This window comes from Mytilus edulis, chromosome 9 (genome assembly GCF_963676685.1).
Source record: "Mytilus edulis chromosome 9, xbMytEdul2.2, whole genome shotgun sequence".
NCBI classification, from domain to species: Eukaryota; Metazoa; Mollusca; class Bivalvia; order Mytilida; family Mytilidae; genus Mytilus; species Mytilus edulis.
The window spans coordinates 76,912,565-76,934,928 of NC_092352.1; the positions used below are offsets into that span (position 1 = coordinate 76,912,565).

General features: G+C 33.8%; 1 protein-coding gene across 1 annotated transcript; it reads left to right on the forward strand.

Moving 5' to 3' along the window:
- Positions 1-2,347: 2,347 nt before the first annotated feature.
- Positions 2,348-22,141, forward strand: LOC139489075 (phthioceranic/hydroxyphthioceranic acid synthase-like). Its single transcript, XM_071275189.1, has 8 exons — positions 2,348-2,600; positions 3,540-3,700; positions 4,100-4,303; positions 5,966-6,147; positions 10,721-10,895; positions 13,043-19,945; positions 20,690-20,749; positions 21,288-22,141. The coding sequence occupies exons 1-7, from the start codon at positions 2,392-2,394 to the stop codon at positions 20,710-20,712; spliced, it is 7,857 nt and encodes a 2,618-aa protein (XP_071131290.1). The 5' UTR covers positions 2,348-2,391; the 3' UTR covers positions 20,713-20,749; positions 21,288-22,141.
- The last annotated feature ends 223 nt before the right edge of the window (positions 22,142-22,364 follow it).

Consider the following 22,364-nt stretch of genomic DNA (forward strand, 5'->3'; position numbering starts at 1 on the left):
ATATTAAATACCTAAAGAAGAGACGAAAAATACCAAAGAGATATTCAAACTTAAGTAAAAAAATATACTGACAATGCCATGGCTAAAAAAAGAAAAGGACAGACAAATATTGTGACAGATATTTGACATAGATTTTGGACATTACAACGTTACAATTATCAATTTTTCATGTTAAATATTTTGTTTACACTTTATACCATGGGATATCATACTTCAAATTGTTTTCCGGTCAAGTAATCTTTATCTATTATTGACCTCTCAATTTTATATAAGACATTTACTCATACAAAATTTTGACCTTTTTTCGGACAATAACCATATTTGGTAATTTCTAATTAAATGTTGACAAAGAAAGGTATGTTGGCATACCATCAAATAAATGATTGCTATCTTATAATATTAAAGAAATTCTGCTTTAAGTCGTCAAAGTTTGAATTGTGTAACTTATTGGTACGTCATGATTTTAAAATTATTAAGATTTAAAGTAAAATGATTTCTAAATAATTTAAAATTAAAATAAAGATAAATAAGAATTGGTGTATATTTTTTGCTGTCTTTAAAGAAATAACATCAAAAATGTGCACCAAATTTTGTTTATATTATTTCGAATAGACAGAAACAAATATAACAGTCATTCCTTATAATTTAATAAGAAATTTCATTTAAGGTGGTACCTAACACTACAGGGAGATAACTCTGTAAAATCAGCTAAACGTTTTAATTACGTTGTGTTGGTAAGGGAATATTAAGCTTCGAAAAGATCAAAATAAGTGTTTGTCAAACTGCTATATAACCAGTGTAACTTTTCTGATTAAACGGTTGGTTCAATTTTTTTTGAAATATTTATATTTTTGTCAAAGGGTCAAAGTAAATACTTTGTCAAATTTTTAAGAATTAAATAGCCAAATTAATTTTAGTTAAGGTGTTGGGAACCACCTTAAAGCCCATGTAAATCACGAACAAACGTTGATAACGTCACAGTCACATGAGAAAATTAAGTCTATGAGCTGATAGACAAAACGCTGTCAGCCAATCAAAAGACGCGTTACATCCGGAATTAAATTGTTTAGTGGTAATCATAAATAAATTTATATCAAATTATTTATTGTTTTCTATTAGATAATAATTTAACACAGCGCCTGGCTTGCCTTTATATCGACAGCAATGTCATACATCATCCGAGGCATTGTTACAGCTACATTGTAGTTCCCTGAACATGTTAAAACCCAGCTCTCACAGATGTAGTTCTTCTGTTTAGAGTCTGAGGGAAGAGACCAGTAAACAGACCATGTAACATTACGCGAATATCAACCTATTTTCTTATTATAATACAAACAACATTACACATAAAACATAGAAAACATAGAAAACTATTTAAAAGATACAAAGTCCACCAAAAATTGGGGGTGATCTTATATATGCTCCTGAAGGGATAGCAGATCCTGCTTTACAAGTTGCACTCGTATTAATCGAATTATTAAAAACCCGTAAAAAGTCTTATTCGGTACGTCACAGTCGGGGAAGAGGAAACGGGGTTGTACTTGAGACAATTGGAACATATGCGTTGTAATATGTAAAGCAGATATTCCATAACGGTCAACCAACTCGGAATAGCGTCCATAAAATTTACGAAGGGACGATTTGATCATCTTCATCAATGGGAATTTTTGGTTTACTAGCTGCTTTGTGAGTTGGAACACTCTATCAAGGAAATCATGATAGGAAATAAAAGCCCTGGAATATCGTATCAACTAGAAGATATATACTTCGTAAGCAGACGTTCCTGGAATGTTGCAACATAAAAAGAGAAATTTCACAATTGAGAAGCTGAAATGATCTCATTTGTCGTAAAGTTTTCTTTCAACTGATCCTCTTTATCAATTTCTAGATGTAAGTCAAGAGGAAAAATTATATCATTAAAAAAGCTAAATGCTTAGATGCATTTGTGCAGATACCCTTCGGGGCAGCATTTTCAACTCCAAACGAGCTTCTATGTTATGGTATTATCTTCTACCCAAGTTTAGATGTTACACTCTTATGAGCAAATAAGTTACGGAGAGATCAATCTTAAGGAAATTCGCTACTCAGATAAATAAGATTTTATAAGACTTTTACAAATGGCTTATAATTATACATGTAAAAGATTTATAAAAAGAAAAATGGGGGTCCATGGGCAAATTTTTGTAAGGCATTCAAATGGATAAAACCAGAGGATTTCGAAATCTGACAAAAAATCCAAAACATGACAAGCAAACATCCTTAACAAACGAAACGCAACTTTTCAGTGATAATATTTCGTAACTTGAAGATATTCAGTTCATCTTTTTATTTTTCTATTACAGAGTGTCATATTGAGGGTTGCATATTATGAAGTATTTGGTATAAGTGACAATGGACGGGGATGAGGCTGTAGCAATTGTTGGGATAGGATGCCGTTTTCCTGGGGCTGATAGCATTGATGAATTTTGGAGGATACTTATAAATGGCGAGGACCACATTAAAGAAGTCCCAAATGAACGATGGAATGTCGATGAAATAGACTACACAGAAACTGATGACAGCTGGAAAAATAGCGTAAAATATGCTGGACTTATTGATGAGTAAGCTATTTTTGGAGAAAATATCTGGCAATACGACTTTTGTTTTATTTCCAACCAATGCACATTTAGCTGTACATCTGGTTATCTGAAAGAAACATTTGCATTCATATATCGTAGATCAAATTTATTCGTTCATAGTGTGTTAATTTACGTTTTTTGATTGAGTTAAGCCTTCCAATCGATATTTTATCGTGTGTTTTTCTATGTTGTGATGTTATGCTACTGTTTCAGAAAAAGAGAGAAGGTTTGGTACCATTAAATCGTTTAATCCCGCTGCAAATGTTTGCACCTTTCCTAAATCAGGAATCTGATGTACAGTAGTTGTCGTCTGTTTATGTTATTGATACGTGTTTCTCGTTTCTCGTTTTTTATATAGATTAGACCGTTGGTTTCCCCGTTTGAATGGTTTTACACTAGTAATTTTGGGGCCCTTTAAAGCTTGTTGTTCGGTGTGAGCCAAGGCTCCGTGTTGAAGGCCGTACATTGACCTATAATGGTTTACTTTTATAAATTGTGATTTGGACTGAGAGTTGTCTCATTGGCACTCACACCACACCTTCCTATAGCAAAATATTCAGAATATCAAAATTGACCGAAAAAGAAGACAAATGTCAACAATTTTGCGTATTATCTTTAAAAATTATGCTAGCAAGTTTAGCAATTCATATTCCGATTGGTCTTATAGACAAACGGACTGCAAATGTACAATGTTAAATCACACAAAACCTACGTGCAACAGAACTTAGGAAAGCCATCAACACCACATTCCCAATAGGACAAAACATTCATATATTACAATATGTGTTATATTTGCTAAATGCTCTGTTAGTAAATAGGTTAGCATAATTGTCAAGCAAAATGTTCGGTGCAAGGTAGACACATATTTTCTTCATAGATATTTACCGCGAGGTATAATAAATATTTACTTCTTTTCCTCAGATTTGACAAGTGGGACAACAAGTTTTTTGGAATTGGCGACAACGAAGCAGGATGGATAAATCCTCAAACTTGCTTAACACTAGAAGTTACCCATTCGGCTTTAGAAAATGGAGGATTTACAATGCAAAACATGAAAGGATCAAATACTGGAGTGTATATTGGTAAGTATATTAATTACAAATGCGTTACATGTTTATGGATCAGCTGAATTCAAATCTTAGTATGTGAAACTGTTTTGAAAAACTAAATTGTCTGCAGAACATGGCAAAGGCAATAAAATTCAAGTACGAAAATCTAGCAACTCCTGACTAAGTACAGGCATTTTCTTATGTAGAAAATGGTGGATTGAACCTGGTTTTATAGCTAGATAAACCTGTTACTTGTATAACAGTCATATCAATTCCATTATATTGACAATGATGCGTGAACAAAACAAACAGACATATAAGGTAAAAATGTAAAAAATACAGCAGTCAACATTGTGTTATGATCTTAATCACTAAAAAAACATATAGATATATAACAAAGAAGCACAAATTCATTCATTCTTCCATTTTTAGGAGTTACCAATAATGACATGATGTGTGGAGCTGCAAATTGCCGTAATGAGTCCAATAACACAATGGTGACTGGTATCAATTCATCTCTTACCGCAAACAGAATTTCAAATCACTATGACCTGCGCGGACCTTCAATGGCGGTGGACACGGCATGCTCGTCATCAATGACAGCTGTTTATATGGGATGTCAAGCAATTCGTACAGGTTTTTATAACTATTACATCTTTCATGTTACAGCAGAAATATTCAACTGAATTTTCAACTTATTAAGAAGAATATGAAAGTGCTAAAATGATATGTTTTGTTTGGATACATTGTGTAGTATTCTCTTGAAGTTTTATTTATACTGCATAGAATAGAATGAAAATGTCACTTTCGCAATGTTTTTGTCGTTACTAATGCATATTTTCATTATCACCATACTGAAACTTTTTGTAGGTATTTGCGTTCTTCATCAAGTTGGTAATTAATTATAGATTCACAACAGCTTTAAATTTAGACAAATATTTCTTATGAGATTACAATATATCAAATTATTTGATTAACTTGTTTGCTAAACACTTTATGATTTTTATTGTTGTAACAAACAGTCAACATAGTAAAATGTACAAACCCTGTTATCCTTCTAGCTAAAATTGTATCCATTTAATGCAGGGTAAAACCTTTCAAAAGAGGGGCGAAAGATACCAGAGGGATAGTCAAACTCATAAATCGAAAATAAACTGACAACGCCATGGCTAAAAATGAAAAAGACAAACAGAAAAACAATAGTACACAAGACACAACATAGAAAACTAAAGGATAATCAACACGAACACCAACTAAAACTGAGGGTAATCTCAGGTGATCCGGAAGGGTAAGCAGATCCTGCTCTACATGTGGCACCCTTCGTGTTGCTCATGTTATAACAAATCCGGTAAATAGTCGAATTCGGTAGATCACATTCATGAAAGGGAAGGGGATTGTATTTGCGACGTAAGGAGCATAATTATCCGATATCATCTGTGAAACGGTTATTTCATAACGGTTTACCATCTCGTGATGGCGTCCGTAAAATTTACGAAGGGATGATTTCAACTTCACCATTTGGAACTCTTGGTTTAATAGTTTCCTGGTAAGCAGCAACCATCTATCAAGAAAATCATTATAGGAAATACAAGCACGGGAATATAGTATCAAATCGACGATATATACCCCGTATATAGGTGCAGTTGGAATGCTGCTACTTAGAAACGAAAGTTCACAATTGGAAAGCTGAAATCATCTCTTTTGTCGTAAAGTTTTGTTTGCAACTTCCCCGCTATATAAATGCTGCCATTTCACTAAATAATACATGTATAAACTCTGGCGTAAACAAATTCTTCTGGGCTTTGAAAAGTATCACATTAATACTAAACTCCAAAGCAAATTTACAAAAGGGGAAGTCAATAAGAACTGACGTAAGGTTAAAGGGTAAACATCAACGGAACAAGTGAAACACAACTGTCATACAATACAATAGTATACAGATAGCTTTGAGTAACAGCGAAATACTCTTGATTTCTGTACCGTTTAAGCAGATTAAATGTCCATTTATCATACAGATCTGGTTATTAGAATAGTATGTGCATGATTGTGTATATATATTATAATGTGAGTTTTAGATATATTGTCTACTTATTTTGTATTTGTCACCCAAACTTAATATTGATAAAGTTTATATGGCAATAAATATTTGAATTTGAATTATATAACATAAATAACATTAAATTGTAACATTAAATTGTAACATTAGATTGAAAATAAGATTGTAACATAATATTGTTACATTAGATTTTAACATTAGCTTGTAACATTAGATTGTAACAAAAAAAACTATATTTGCAGGTGAATGCGAGATGGCGATCTGTGGAGGCGTGAATAGCATTTTATCTCCTAGTATCTTCATAGTATTAGCTAAAGCTAAGATGACATCTCCTTCTGGGAAAAGTCATCCATTTGCAGACGACGCAGAAGGCTATGTTAGGGGAGAAGGTTGTGGTGTTATAGTTTTGAAAAAACTCAGTCAGGTTCGGTTTGTTTAATAACATTTTATTATAATAAAATCATCATACAATTGAAAGTAATGTATATTTGAGCGACAATAAATTAGACATTTAGCTTAAATCCCTAATCAATAGATGTAAGCTGTGCGAGTTAGGTCATCTCTAGTTGACCACAATAAAGAATGACAATTCTTAGAAGACAAAACTTTCTCCAGATATATTAATTTTATTCATCATGTTAAAAGTCAGGATTCTACTTCGTCAAAATTATCTCCCCATTACACCAGTTCATTTTTACAATCGTAGAAATGGTAGCCATTGTAGGGATGACGCGCTGCCAGTTTTGCTCTTGAAAACCGATAAATTATCCACATAGCACCATTACGATCCTGTATGTCAGTTGTATTTTAAAAGACAAATGTATCTACTAGCTAATGAGCATCAGTTAATGATCTTGTCTGCATTGATTCAACTAAAAACTATTGTCTGATTGGTTGTCAAAAATTCTTAAACATTTAAAAAAAGACTTATTTAATATTTCGTGGAAGGGCAGACTAAAAATTTTCATTGGTTGAAGATTATAAACCCTAGTTATCACACACAAATTTTTTTCTCTCGAAGATATGCATTTTCATCATCCAACTTTAAAGACTGTCGTCAAGTACTTTTTGTAAAAAAATAGCTATTCGAACACACCTACTCTGTGTCTGTGATTCATAAGATAGGTATTTTATTTGATCCATATATTTTATCTTTTTTTATGTTATAAAGTCAACCTGTAGCTTTGATATATAAAAATGATAGAATCTAAAGCGAGATGATATATCAAATACTCTTGCTTAGAACATTTTAAAGACAAAATATACACCTCAAACACGCCCTAATATAAAAAGGTGCACTCGATTTTCTCTTTTCGATACAATTGTAACCCATTTTTAGCTCACCTGGCCCGAAGTGCCAAGTGAGCTTTTCTCATCACTTGGCGTCCGTCGTCCGTCGTCGTCCGTCGTCCGTCGTCCGTCGTCGTCGTCGTCCGTCGTCGTTAACTTTTACAAAAATCTTCTCCTCTGAAACTACTGGGCCAAATCAAACCAAACTTGGCCACAATCATCATTGGGGTATCTAGTTTAAAAAATGTGTGGCATGACCCGGTCAACCAACCAAGATGGCCGCCACGGCTAAAAATAGAACATAGGGGTAAAATGCAGTTTTTGGCTTATAACTCAAAAACCAAAGCATTTAGAGCAAATCTGACAGGATAAAAATGTTTATCAGATCAAGATCTATCTGCCCTGAAATTTTCAGATGAATCGGTCAATCGGTTGTTGGGTTGCTGCCCCTGAATTGGTAATTTTGAGGAAATTTTGCTGTTTTTGGTTATTATCTTGAATATTATTATAGATAGAGATAAACTGTGAACAGCAATAATGTTCAGCAAAGTAAGATCTACAAATAAGTCAACATGACCAAAATGGTCAGTTGACCCGTTTAAGAGTTATTGCCCTTTATAGTCAATTTTTAACCATTTTTCGTTAATTAAAGTAATCTTTTACAAAAATCTTCTCCTCTGAAACTACTGGGCCAAATTAATCCAAACTTGGCCACAATTATCTTTGGAGTATCTAGTTTAAAAAATGTGTGGCGTGACCTGGTCAACCAACCAAGATGGCCGCCACGGCTAAAAATAGAACAAAGGGGGTAAAATGCAGTTTTTGGCTTATAACTCAAAAACCAAAGCATTTTGAGGAAATCTGACGGGATAAAAATGTTTATCAGGTCAAGATCTATCTGCCCTGAAATTTTCAGATGAATCAATCAATCGGTTGTTGGGTTGCTGCCCCTGAATTGGTAATTTTGAGGAAAGTTTGCTGTTTTTGGTTATTATCTTGAATATTATTATAGATAGAGATAAACTGTAAACAGCAATAATGTTCAGCAAAGTAAGATCTACAAATAAGTCAACATGACCAAAATGGTCAGTTGACCCGTTTAGGAGTTATTGCCCTTTATAGTCAATTTTAACCATTTTTCATAAATTAAATTAATCTTTTACAAAAATCTTCTCCTCTGAAACTACTGGGCAAAATTAATCCAAACTTGGCCACAATCATCTTTGGGGTATCTAGTTTAAAAAATGTGTGGCGTGACCTGGTCAACCAACCAAGATGGCCGCCACCGCTAAAAATAGAACATAGGGGTAAAATGCAGTTTTTGGCTTATAACTCAAAAACCAAAGCATTTTGAGGAAATCTGACATGGGATAAAAATGTTTATCAGGTCAAGATCTATCTGCCCTGAAATTTTCAGATGAATCGGTCAATCGGTTGTTGGGTTGCTGCCCCTGAATTGGTAATTTTGAGGAAATTTTGCTGTTTTTGGTTATTATCTTGAATATTATTATAGATAGAGATAAATTGTAAACAGCAATAATGTTCAGCAACGTAAGATCTACAAATAAGTCAACATGACCAAAATGGTCAGTTGACCCCTTTAGGAGTTATTGCCCTTTATAGTCAATCTTTAACCATTTTTCATAAATCTAAGTAATCTTTTACAAAATCTCCACTGAAACTACTAGGCCACAATCATCTTTGAGGTATCTAGTTTGAAAAATGTGTCCGATGACCTGGCCATTCAACCAAGATGGCCGCCACGGCTAAAAATAGAACATAGGGGTAAAATGCAGTTTTTGGCTTATAACTATGAATTCAAAGCATCTAGAGCAAATCTGACAAGAAGTTAAATTGTTAATCAAGTCAATATCTATCTGCCCTGAATTTTTCAGATGAATTGGACAACTGGTTGTTGGGTTGCTGCCCTCCAATTGGTAATTTTTAAAGAAATTTTGCCGTTTTTGGTTATCTTGAATACTATTATAGATAGCGATAAACTGTAAACAGCAATAATGTTCAGCAAAGTAAGATCTACAAATAAGTCAACATGACCTAAATGGTCAATTGACCCCTTAAGGAGTTATTGCCCTTTATAGTCAATTTTTAACAATTTTCATTAATTTGGTAAATATATGTAAATTTTTACCAAATATAGTTCTCTGTTACTAATGGGCAAAGTTCATAATAGATATAATTGTAAGAAGCAAAATCGTTCAGTAAAGTAAGAACTTCAAACACATCACCATCACCAAAATACAATTTTGTCATGAATCCATTTGTGTCCTTTGTTTAATATGCACATAGACCAAGGTGAGCGACACAGGCTCTTTAGAGCCTCTAGTTTGGAATGTGTTCTTGAGTCACATAAGGGCAGACACGAAAATTACTGAACTAATTGATTGATATGTTCTCCATCCGTGTTATTTTTTTTTAATCGGAGGTTATGCATTAAGTTAATAGTGCAGGGATACAGGCGATCCCCTCTATCTGGTAAATAACGTCATAAAAGCGCGCATAATTGACGAGTTTTCTCCGGTGACGGATGAACTCGAAAGTGGTCTATTGTTCTGCATTAGGCAGCAACCATTTGATTTTCTGGGGGGGGCTATGGTTTTTTTTTCTGGACAAAATTTTTTTTCTCGCCTGCGGCGAAAAACAATCTATTTTTTTCGCGACAAGTCAAAAACAATTTTTTTCTTTCAATTTTAGCATTACATATAGTGGCAGCTGAGGGTGAAACAAACAATTTTTTTTTCTCAGAATCAAAAACAAATTATTTTTTTCTCCAAAAACTGGAAACAAACTTTTTTTTCCAAAAAAAACCATAGCCCCCCCCCCAGAAAATCAAATGGTTGCTGCCTTACTATGTAATAGATTAATTGAAAACTTATGCAAATGGTGTTTTAAAATAAAGCACTTCGTAATTGAGGAGAAAATTATCGTTTTATTTGTTTCTATTAACTTTTAAAATTTTTGTTACTATAGTAAACATAGCAGTGAGCATTTATCGCCTTCTCTAACAAAGAGCTTCGATTCTTTTGTTCTATTTCAACTGGGTTTCCGCCTGGTTCGTATGACTCATATAGAAGCATAGCTGCTAATACATGAGATTCGAATAGGTGTTGCTCGATATCATTACATATGTATGAGCTTATACACATGTCAAAATGTACATGTTTGACCTAAATTGGTCATTTCCCATACAGTTATTTGTCACTTTTAAGCACCACAATAAGCCTATTTCATGGCGGCCAGTTTTTATTGGTGGAGGAAGTCGGAGAAAAACATCGACTTTCGATGGGAAAGCTGACAATCCTAGTCAATTAAGATTTGAGTCGAGTGCACCCGCACGACCAAGGTTCGAACTTACAACCTCAGTGTTAACTGGCTAGTGATTACTGGTAGTAACTACTAAGACCACTCGGCCGCCAAGGCCCCCACATTAGCATGAGTGTGATCTTATACAAATACATTTTGTAGCAAAATATTGTTTTGATAAAGCTGTTACTCATATCTAAAAATTTATTACGTGATCTCAAAATATGGTTATTGTTGACGTTTATTTGTTTGTTAATGTTTGGCGTGAAAGTTTGTTGCTGCCCTTGTGCCAATCTGTTGGGAGAAATCGTATAAATATCTATCATACACATAACATCTGCATAATAATTCCATTCTCAATTTTAAGTTTGAAAACTTCATTTTAGGCACTGAAAGATAAAGATAAGATATGGGGCACTATAGCATGCGGATGTAATCAAAATGGAAAAACAAGTACTCCTATAATCGCACCATCTTCAAAACAGCAACGAGTCCTTCTTGAAGATGTATTTACACGATATAAAGTGGATCCATCCTTTATCCAGCACGTTGAAGCTCATGGTATGATTAAATGCTTTCTGTAATACTTCAAAGTTAGTTACATATAGTATTCTCTTTGATGAAATACTATAATTCGTGAGCCATATAAAATTGGCTCAATATGGTTTTCAGATCAGCATGATTAACGAGATCCAGTGGTGTACTGCTAAATTAAATAGTTATATTTCTGTTACTATGCATGTCTCTTTTATCTGCGGTAATGATAAAATTATTAGGAGTAAAAGACATGTACATCATCTTATTCAGTTTCCATGCCATCAATGTGGTATGTTGTATGAATTCACATTTAACAATTAAAACTTGATCTTCCATAATTATTTCCTAGCATATCCAATAAGTGACCCCCTGATGCCAGTCATGAAAATTCAACTTGTTATAACTATACACCGTGTAGTGCTAAGGTGTTTTTTTCTCTCAATGTAATCATAATCATATAGAAGGAGTTAATGGAATAGCTTGAAATCTAAATTGAGTTAAAAATAGTTTAAAGAACATTTGAAATGTTAATTTCGAGATGATATATTTAAACCAAGATTACATCTCCGCCAAGAAAGTGAAAGTTTAGTCTCGCTTAGCTGTCCTAATATTTGGACTTGATGCTCACTTGATGGTATCATTCGCTTATAGGAAATTGAATTCTCGAGATCATGAATATAAGTTATTAGAACATACTCACCCCTTCTCGTCCAATGAAAAGTCCGTTTTTCACCCTCTAATTTTCATAGTACACGGTTTTCCATGCACTATGAAATGCTATACATGAATGACTTTTCATTGTCAGTTAATTATGAAAGTGAACTCTTAATAACTGCACTAATGAAGTGTACAATCACCTGAGGCATTTTCCCTTGGAAAAGAGTCTACTGATTAAAGATGAAAGAGCAAAGATTAAAATAAATTATTTTGAATATTGCACATTTTCATAAATGTTCTAATGGTACACATATATAGAATAAACAAAAACAATGGGGGTAAGGATGTAAGTAAAATAATATTTATTTATTATAAACAGGGCATTTGAGGGAATTTTTTTTCTTTCAAGAAAACAATTTCAGGCTGCTAATATATAAAGCAAAGGATTTTTTTTACGGTGAACACAATACATATAAAGTTATCAATAAAAAAGTAAGCATTTAACGTTGAACGGTCTGAATTTAAATGCTTATACAGAGTTTTATATTTATAAAAAAAAACAAATTTCAAAAAGGGGATTAATATAACATTCTGTTGCTTTTTAAAATAAAAAAATCTCAAGATATATTAGTATTAAATTTTACCTGAAGCAGAAGAAAAAGAAAAACAATTTATCCGTTCGGTCCTCACAAACTATGTCAGTGCTATTTCATTCCATCCATTGAAATGATGATTACCTATGTTTTGGTTCATTATAAAATGTGAACTCTTTTTAAGGTTTGAATATTACAATGGGAAAGGCTAATTTTGTAAGGTCACTCGAAAGTGTGAATATGTTCTAAATTGGTCAGACAATACTTGGTCATGTTTTATGAAGATTTAAGCCCTCGGCTTCGCCTTGGGCTTAAATCTTCATAAAACATGACCAAGTATTGTCTAACCTATAAATAATAGGTGATACATAAACTAAATTCACACCAATCAACTTTAGATGTTACATAAATTTGCTGGAGGGCAGATTTATTTTGCCTGTCTAATACCGTATAGCAGATTATTTTCGCGGATGTTAAATTTCGCGATTTTCTATGAATAAGGTATACGGAATAATTAGGCGGTTATTATTTTGGCGGATTCAAAACTTTTACCAATAGATTTCCATGTACCCGTTTTAAATTGGCGGAATTTGGTTTGGCAATTTTGTTTTATCCGCGAAAATATGGGAAAATCACCTGCTATACGGTGGTAAAAATAAATGGTCAACATAAGAGTTAATTGCTGGTGAAATTCTTCTGTTAAATTTTATTATTGTTTTCACTCAATATCTTTATAATAAAATTAATAAAATTATTTCACACTCTAAAAGTAGGGCTAAATATATATGACATTGTCCGTCCGTTCGTTCGCTCATATTTTACTGCTTACTTCTTGTTTTATGATAATTTGAATTGCAAGCTTAGTCCGGACAACATGTGCATTCTTTAAATTTTGCCTCATAGTTTCTTTCTACTTATAAGGAGCCGGAACCCCAGTTGGTGACCCAATAGAAATGAGAGCATTGTCTGAATTCTTTGGACCGTATTTTAACAATGAGCCGACTATTGCTATGGGATCTGTGAAATCAAATATAGGACATTTAGAATCCGCCGCTGCCATTGCCGGTTTGATCAAAACACTCTTAATGATAAATCATGGTAGAATAGTTCAATCTTTGCATTATACTGAAGAGAGAGGGAATTCAAACATCGATTTTAAAAACTCCGCCTTAAAAGTTGCAACTTCAACAATACCATGGCCAGTTAGACCAGACGGAGCTAGGTACGGCAGTATAAATTCATTTGGCTTTGGTGGGTCGAATGGTCATGCCATTGTGAAAAAAGTTCCAACTAAATCTAATAATAAACGCTTAGATCCTGTCTTTGATTATTGTATGATAGCAATATCAGGAACAAGTATTCCAGCTGTTATGAAGACTTTAGAGCATATGAAATTAAAGCTAGGAACAGACTCGTACAACGTCCAGGATATCTCCTACACGTCATTGTTGAAAAGAGAACATTTTAATTACAGAGTTGCTTTTATTGGCAAAACAATACACGATATTAGCAAAGAAATATTAGATAAAGAAAGTAAGCTACAAAACATTCTTCCAATAAGGTCAAACGAACTGAATATGATCTTTTTGTTCGGCGGTGTTGGAACAGTTTGGACTGGAACATGCCAGCAAATGCTCGATAGAGATACAGCTTTTCGAAGAACATTTATAAGAATCGACGAGGAACTTCAACAATATACCAAAATTTCAATCGTCGACGAAATTAAAAATCCTACAAATTCGTTTTTAACGAATTCGTTCAAAGGTCCATTGATCATATTTGCATGTCAGGTTTCACTGTTCCACTTATGGCGATCTCTCGGTATTCACCCAAATATAATTGTAGGACAGTCCGTTGGAGAAGTAGCAGCGGCTCATGCCGCAGGAGTGTTAAATTTGAAAGATGCGGTCAAAATAATTTTTTATCGTTCTTCTTTATCCAGCAAAGCGAACGGCGGTCGAATGATGGTTGTTGGCAAATGTGACATAAGTGAAATTGAGGAGAAATGTTTAAAATACGATGGAAAGCTTAGCATAGGAGTGTACAGTAGTAAAGAGGCATGCGTCATCTCTGGAGATAAAGAAGCGATTGAAGATATACAGGAAGACCTTAAGAGGACAATGCCAAATACACTGATGAAAATTCTAGATGTTAACTGTGCATATCACAGCTATCACATGGATGATGCAAGTGCAGAACTACCAAAGTATCTTGACGACCTGAAACCCATGACACCAGAATATGAAATTATTTCAACCGTTACTGGAGAAAAAATAGATAGCAGTTTCATGGCAACGCCTATGTATTGGGCAAAGAATTTACGACAACCGGTTCACTTGTCCAAGGCAGTATCGAATTCGATGGTAGAGAATAGGAAAAACATTGTACTAGAACTAGGACCAAAGCCAGTTGCCAAAGCGCATCTACGAAGCATAACAAATTTGGAAGCTGTATCCATCCCTTCCTTGAATCAGCCAGATGAGATTCGCACGTTTGTTTCTGCACTGTCCAGACTCTTTGAATGCGGTTACGACATACAGTTTGAACAAATGTTTCACGGAGATGAATGCCTCACAGATATACCACAATACAAGTTTAACCGTTGTAAAGTATTGATGTCATCAGAAACATTAAAAAACAACCTCAAGGGAATAAAGGAGAATACAAAAAAACATCTCTTCGTTATGCAAAAAGTACTGTCAAAGGATTTCACAATTCAATTCACACCCTTAACAACGCCTTATATTTACCAGCATATAGTAGAACAAGTACACATTGCCCCAGGAGCTGTTCATGCTGAAATTGCCCTAGAAATAGCACGATGTCTTTTACATTTACCTACATCGGAGCTAGAAATATCATTACGCTTTGTAAATCGATTACGAATAGACAAAAGTCACACTGAAAAATTGACAACACAGGCGGATCATTTAAACCAGACGATCGATATTAAATCGAATGAAAAAATTATATGCAAATTTGAAATGAAAAGAGCCACTCGCCCAACGCCTTGTCCTATAAACATTACTCGACTGAAAACTAAATTAGAAATGTATGTTACGGGAAAGACATTTTATTCCAAACTTAACGATTTCGGATTCCATTATGGGGAGGACCTTTCGGTGATCAAAGACTGTAGGCGGTTAAAAAATCAATATCTTGTTTCCATGGAAGTATCAGCAAAAGTTTTTGACTCGGAGTTCAGAAGCAACTTAATTCCTGTTATTTTAGATGGAGCATTTCAAACAACTATTTTATCATTTGATCCTAATGAGTTAGAGAAAACAAGAGACATCTCTGTACCTGTGAGTATACAATCCCTTATAGTCCATAAACAACCAGGGCAACGATTGTACGTTCTTGGACAGTTAGTGAAAACCAATATTTTTAGATCAACTATGAATATGCTGGTAATCAACGAAAATGGAGACGTGGCAATAGAAATGATAGGATGTGAGCTTCAGAATGTGTCACCTACTGTTCCAGACAATCCACTCAAAAACAAATTTTATGAAATACGATGGCAACCGGTTAGCTTTGATCGGAAATTTGAGAACGATATCTTTCTATCAAACGCGCTTATAGTTACAGTTGAAGCCAAAGCACAGCAAATGATGGAAAAGTATTTACCAGATTCAAAAGGCATTACAGTTTCGTCGCATATTGACGAAATATGTAACAATGTTATCCAGGATTTATATGATTACGTAATGACAACATTTGGAAACTTCCAGAACATTTCGGAAATCGTTTATTGCCCAAGATGCAGTGATTGTTCAGGCGAAAATATGTCACCCGAAGATATATTCAATACGGTAAAGACTTCGTGTGTCATATTAACAAAATTGTGTCAAAAGTTGATACACGAAAAAGTAGATGTTGTTATGTATGTTCTAACCAAACAAACCCAACCAAAAGTAAGCCTACAAGACAATGGCCATGTCAATATACTAGGGTCTGAGTTATGGGGCATGGTCAGATGTTTAATGAGAGAAGAAGTATTTACAAAGCTGTTTCTTATCGATTTTGAAGAGGAATCTGACCTGATCTGTCTTCAGGAAGTTATGAACAATGAACACAATGAACAGTTACTACCTTCAGAATTGAAGTTTGAGAAACAATGCATTTATTCAAGCACGCTCATGAGAAGTACCATTGATGAACCAACTTTCAGAATGAACACATACAATGCAAATGATGCATTGGAACTCAAATCAGAGAAATACAATAAGATAACTCGGCCTTTTTTCAGACACACACACTTGTCAAAAGTATATGAAGGCTCAGTAGAATTAGAAGTAATGTCTTCCTATACAGACCAATTATGGTTTCCAGCAAGTTTGACAGAAATCGTGGGTGGAGATGATCCTTGGAAGTTGTATTGTACAAATGGACATCAGTTACTTTCTGCAGAAACTTGCGGTAAAGCAATTCATAGGTCGACCACTGATTTAAAGTCTTTAGAGAAGCCACACAGAGTACAGTTGCATGAAGAATATGTCACATGTTACCCAGTTAATGCATCCAATTTTGTAGTCGTGCCTGAAGACTGCATTTTAGAAAAAATCCGATTTCCGAACTATCAACCTGGAATTCTTCTGCAAATTGCAATGTTTTTCTCAATTGCAGATGAAATATCAAAACTAAATCCAATAGCCATATTATATGATGAGACTGTAGCCACCATTCATGTTGTTCATCTTCTAGAGTGTATCCTTGAATACACAGGTAGACACAAGGAATCCAGTGTGAACATTTTCAACTTAGCTAAACTAGAGTCTTTTAAGATTACACCAGCTTTGCAAATTATCTTTTTGTCAACAAATGTTGACAAATTGGAAACAATATTGACTGAAAATAACCGTTTATCAGTTGAAATATTTTCTTTCACAAATCTTATAAGCAAAACAAATGAAAGACTTTTGCGCTATGTTTGTCCATCTTTAAGGTTAAAGCTCGTCAACAACGAGGAAGTTTTACAAAGACACAATTTGTCTAAATCCCTCTGTCTAATCAAACAATGGTTAGTCACAAATACTGCAGTTGGTATACTGCAAAAGATTCCAATAGCATGTGGGAATGGTAGAACATTTTCTTTCGATACCAAAGACAAAGATGACATTGTAGACACTGTTCGAAGGCTTGATGTTGCATCAACACGAAATGATCTGTTTGGTAAACATTCGTCGTACGTTGTCGTAGGGGGTTTAACTGGTCTCGGACAAGAGATTGTGAAATTAATTTGCGAATTAGGCGGTGGTGCTGTATTTATATTTGGACGTAGAAATCCTACTGATGAACAAACTGCATGGATGCAGACACTTATGGATATATTTACCTGCAAGATTGAATTTATAGAAACTGACATCACAGATATTTTATCTTTGAAGAACGCTTTTGAAATGATTCGGATGAAGTATTCAAGTCAACCTATAAAAGGGGTCTTTCAAGGAGCTGCAGTTCTTGACGATGGCACTATTTTGAATATGACAGAATTAAAGCTTGATAAAGTTCTTCGTCCAAAAGTGTTAGGTACATGGAATCTACACATGGTAACAAAAGACATGGATTTAGATTATTTTGTACTGCATTCGTCAACAGCATCTGCTTTTGGGAATGTTGGGCAACTCAATTATGGAGCGGGGAATTCATTTATGGATGCTGTTTCCTTCTACAGACAGAGCAAAGGGCTTTCGGGGCAAACAATAAACTGGGGTCCACTTCAGCTTGGACTGATGAAAGTTAAGGACGGTCTTGAACAATTTTTTGACTCTCAAGGCTACAATTCATTAACAAGAACTGACATAAGAGAATGTTTTTTATATCTACTAATAAAAAACTCAATACAAGTAATATGTGCAACTATTGACTGGAAAACTGTGATTCGACAAACGGCAGACGTATCAATTATGTCCAGAGTAGTCCCTATTTTAAGAGAGCTCCGTATATTAGATATTTTTATAGAAAATTCCCAGATTACAAATATTTTGATGGATACGGATGATTTATTGAAATTGTCAACACAAAAGCAAATTCAAGAAACGATCAGGATAACTTCGGTTATAGCAGCAGATGTTTTTGCTGTTGAAATGTCCATCTTGACGCCAAGTACAAATTTAGTTTCCATTGGAATGGATTCAATGAAAGGGTTAGAATTTGTAAACTCTGTCAACAAACGTGTTCATTTCCGACTGCCTGTTGTTTCTGTTTTAGCTGAATATGCAACTATAGAGTCTATTTCAAATTTGATACTTGAACATCTGATATCTGTGAACAGTAAACCTGGGCAAGTTCCTGTACAGAAACTACGTGAATTACGAGGTTTACTTGAAAATTTTAGGACACCTTTGACAGATATCGAAAAAAGCTATGTAGATCCAATAACAGATATGAAAAATGCAGACAGTTTTGTTGATATACAATTGTGTGTGGAGAAGAATTTACATAAGACAAATCTCTTGATAACGTGTCTAGAACAACTCGGAAAGCTACATCCGTTCGTGTTATCCGAATACTATATAGACAGTGGAGAAACATATCGAATCCTGCAAAACGAGACAATGTTGAAATTGTTAGAAAACATTGAAGCTAAACATCGCGAGCTGAATTTAGAATTTTACCGCCAACCACGCGACCTTGATCTTTTATCAGGTGACAAATTTGATTTGAAGATTCTTACAGACCATGAGCTGGGAATTAATAAAATTAGAACTATCAATATGAAGAAAACAGAAAAGCTGATCGAAACAAAACTCCTTTTTGCCTCCAAGTCAGTACGAGAGGACGACACACAACTTTTGAATTTGCGCTTTCGTCGGTTTTACTTTGACTTCAGAAGTATTGAGATATTTGTGAATGATTTATTTACCATTATAAGCAATGATGTGTCGAAAGAAAACAATAAGCTACAGCAAAACAAATACACAAAAACCGACGTTATTGAAAGAATGCTTTGTAGCACAGACACCAAAATGGAATATTGGAGATCAAAACTTGGCAACAATTATCAACCCATGTGTCTGCCTAATTTTGACCAGGCAAAGTCATCCGACCAGACCATGATTATCAGAAGACTTGAAATGAAAGGCAAAATAATTGAAAACATAACCAAATGGACATTGCTCAACAATGCATCGATTAAAGACCTATTTCTAACAGCATACCAGTTACTGTTACATTTCATATCAAAGTCAGGTACTCCTTCTGTCGTCACAAATGTGGACCTAAGAGAGGAGGATGATTGCGAACAGTATGAAGGACCACTTGAATCTTTAATTCCAATTATTGCAAATGTTGGCACGAAGGACAAATCAGTACAAGAATTTGTTCTTGAAAATTTGAAAGAAATCGAGCTTGTAACTTCTAAATTGTTGATTTCTCATAGTGTTATTGAGTCTTTATCAAAAGACAGAAGATCTCTCATGTCAATATTTAAGCATGCTGTCCTTTATGACAAAGATATAAGTCAAGGACTAACATCTTCAAAACTTGGAATACGTCCAGTTCAAGTAGTCTCTATGGATTCACGATTTAGCACCTCAATTCATGTTATTACTGACTGCACGCAGAGAAGAAACTGGCTGGAATTCCAATGTCATCAAAGATTTGCAGATGAAGCGACAGCCTCGGCCATCTTAGATAACCTTTTAGACTTGGCACATACAATTGTAATGGACCAGAGCATATCCCTGCACCAACTCCATGCGATGTTTATTATCAAAATTAAAACAGACGATAAATTCAAGAATGTACATTTCGGTACAGAAAAGGCTCAGTTCCATGAAAACAACGAACAAAGAATTAGAAGGAAAATTGAATCTGAAGGTATTTATATGTATATATAATAGTTGAGAATTAAAAAGGCTGAAACAATTATGGTGATCGGTTGATAAAAGAGGGGCGAAAGATGTTGGAGGGACAGTCAAACTCATAGATCGAAAATAAACTGAGAACACCATGGCTAAAATATACAAAGACAAACAGACAAATAAAAGAACACACAAGACACAACATCAAAAGGTCATACTTTAAGATATGAGCGTTTTTTTGAACAGGGATATTAAAGAATGATGTGTTCACAATTAAGCCTGCAACGTTATATGTAATAAAACAGGATATATACTTTCTACAAATAAAACCAATGACTGGTCTTCCGATGTTAATGAGCGTAAAGTCATTTACTTAGAACATTTCGATTAACAGAAGAATGTTTGATAAATCTTTTTTGTTTTACAATTTTTTTAATTTTGATATAGAATTTTGTTGTGTTTTATAGTTTATTGAATATAAATGCACATTTGTAACCATATGGGTTGAAGGCATACATATATCAACATAATAATTTTGCAATACATCATACAGAAAAAACCAACAAAAGAACAACACATTATATACATATATGTATCTATCATGCAGTTGTTGAGTCCACCCTCCTCAGTGACCATGACTTTTTAACAAATGAAGCAGCATACTGCATAATTGACGGACAAGTAAGACATAGTATACATAGGTCTGAATGTATTCTTAATGTTTATTATTAGAATGATAATGTTATTACAACACTTTCAGAAAAAGATGATGACAATTGCTGAAATATTGAATCAACCAACATATTACATCAACGAAAAGGTATTACAATATTTAGAATTTAATTTTTATTTTAATTTTTTTTTTGCCTCGACATCGTCACAGGGGGTTCGGTTCATTGAAAGGATATTTAGACTAGCATTAGATCCATCAATCAATCCACATATCTTTGCTATGAAAGTTATAAAAAAACGTGTAAAAACAGTGCAATGTAAAATCATGTGAATAAACTCATCATATATACCAGGATTAAATGTTGTATTTACGCCAGACGCGCGGTTTCGTCTACAACAGACTCGTCAGTGATGCTAGAATCCCAAAGAGATAAAAAAATAAATAAAGTATAATATATTAAATAGAGAATAAAAATGGGGAATGTGCCGAAGAGATAACAACATGCCCAAAGAGTAAAAAAACACTAAACCGGAACATTCATATAGCATGAAGGTAAATGCTAAACAAAACTAGTTTGAACATTTGAAGGATTTTACTTATTCTTGTTATTTTTGTATTAAAATTGACAACAAAACTTGCCATGTCACGCCTTCTTCTCTTAAAATATTGTTATGTTATATTACAGGTATTTTCAGCTAGGAATATGTCACAGATACAGAGAAAGACGAAAAACGAGGAATGATGCTGTATATTTAGACATTGACTAAAAACTGGATTGTATAACTTGTGTAAATAACATTATACTTATTTATGCCCCACCTACGATAGTAGAGGGGCATTATGTTTTCTGGTATGTGCGTCCGTTCCTTCGTCTGTCTGTCCCGCTTCAGGATAAAGTTTTTGGTCAAAAATGTATTTTTTAATGAAGTTTAAGTCCGAACAACTTGAAACTTAGTACACATGTTCCCTATGATATGATCTTTCTAATTTTAATGCCAAATACAAGTTTTTATAAAAATTTCACGGTCCACTAAACATAGAAAATGATACAGCGAGTGGAGCATCCGTGTTCTATTGACACATTCTTGTTTTAAGTTAATGTTTACAATATTTTTTTACCTTTTAAAAGTGTTTTGTAATGTGTGTTGCATACCTATTGTACATGTTTAATAATACAAAAGTGTGTGTCAATGAACTTGTATCTAATTTTTAGAGAATACAGTATGTTCTCTATCTATCTACTAAATACAAACATTTTTTTACCCACTGTGTCGGAATATGGGGACAAAATATTAACCTGTAAATATTTGTTTATGATCAGTTAGTTTTTCATTTATTTTTTTTAACATTGACCTTTTTTTTTAACAACTGTATAATGTATAACTATCCAAGTATATCTCATGTAAGTATTTTTTTTCATAATAATAGTTTCGATACACTGATGGGCGTTTTGCCTGGCTTATAAAATAAACTCTCATGCTTATAACTAACAAGCGCCATATAAGCTTTTTTTTTTTTTTTTGAAGCATTCTCAAATAAATTTATCAATCAAAAAAATAATCATTCATGTTTTTTTATAATTTGTTTTAAATTAAAACATTGTTTCTCAACTTAATGACAACTAGCTCAATATGCCTTTTAAGAAACTAAAGGAATATGGGTATTCTTATTGTTTGTACACCAAAAACGGAAACTACGTTACGTCATTGGTTGAATTTCTATTGTTCATCACGTTTTAAACTAGTCACAATGTTTTGGTGTA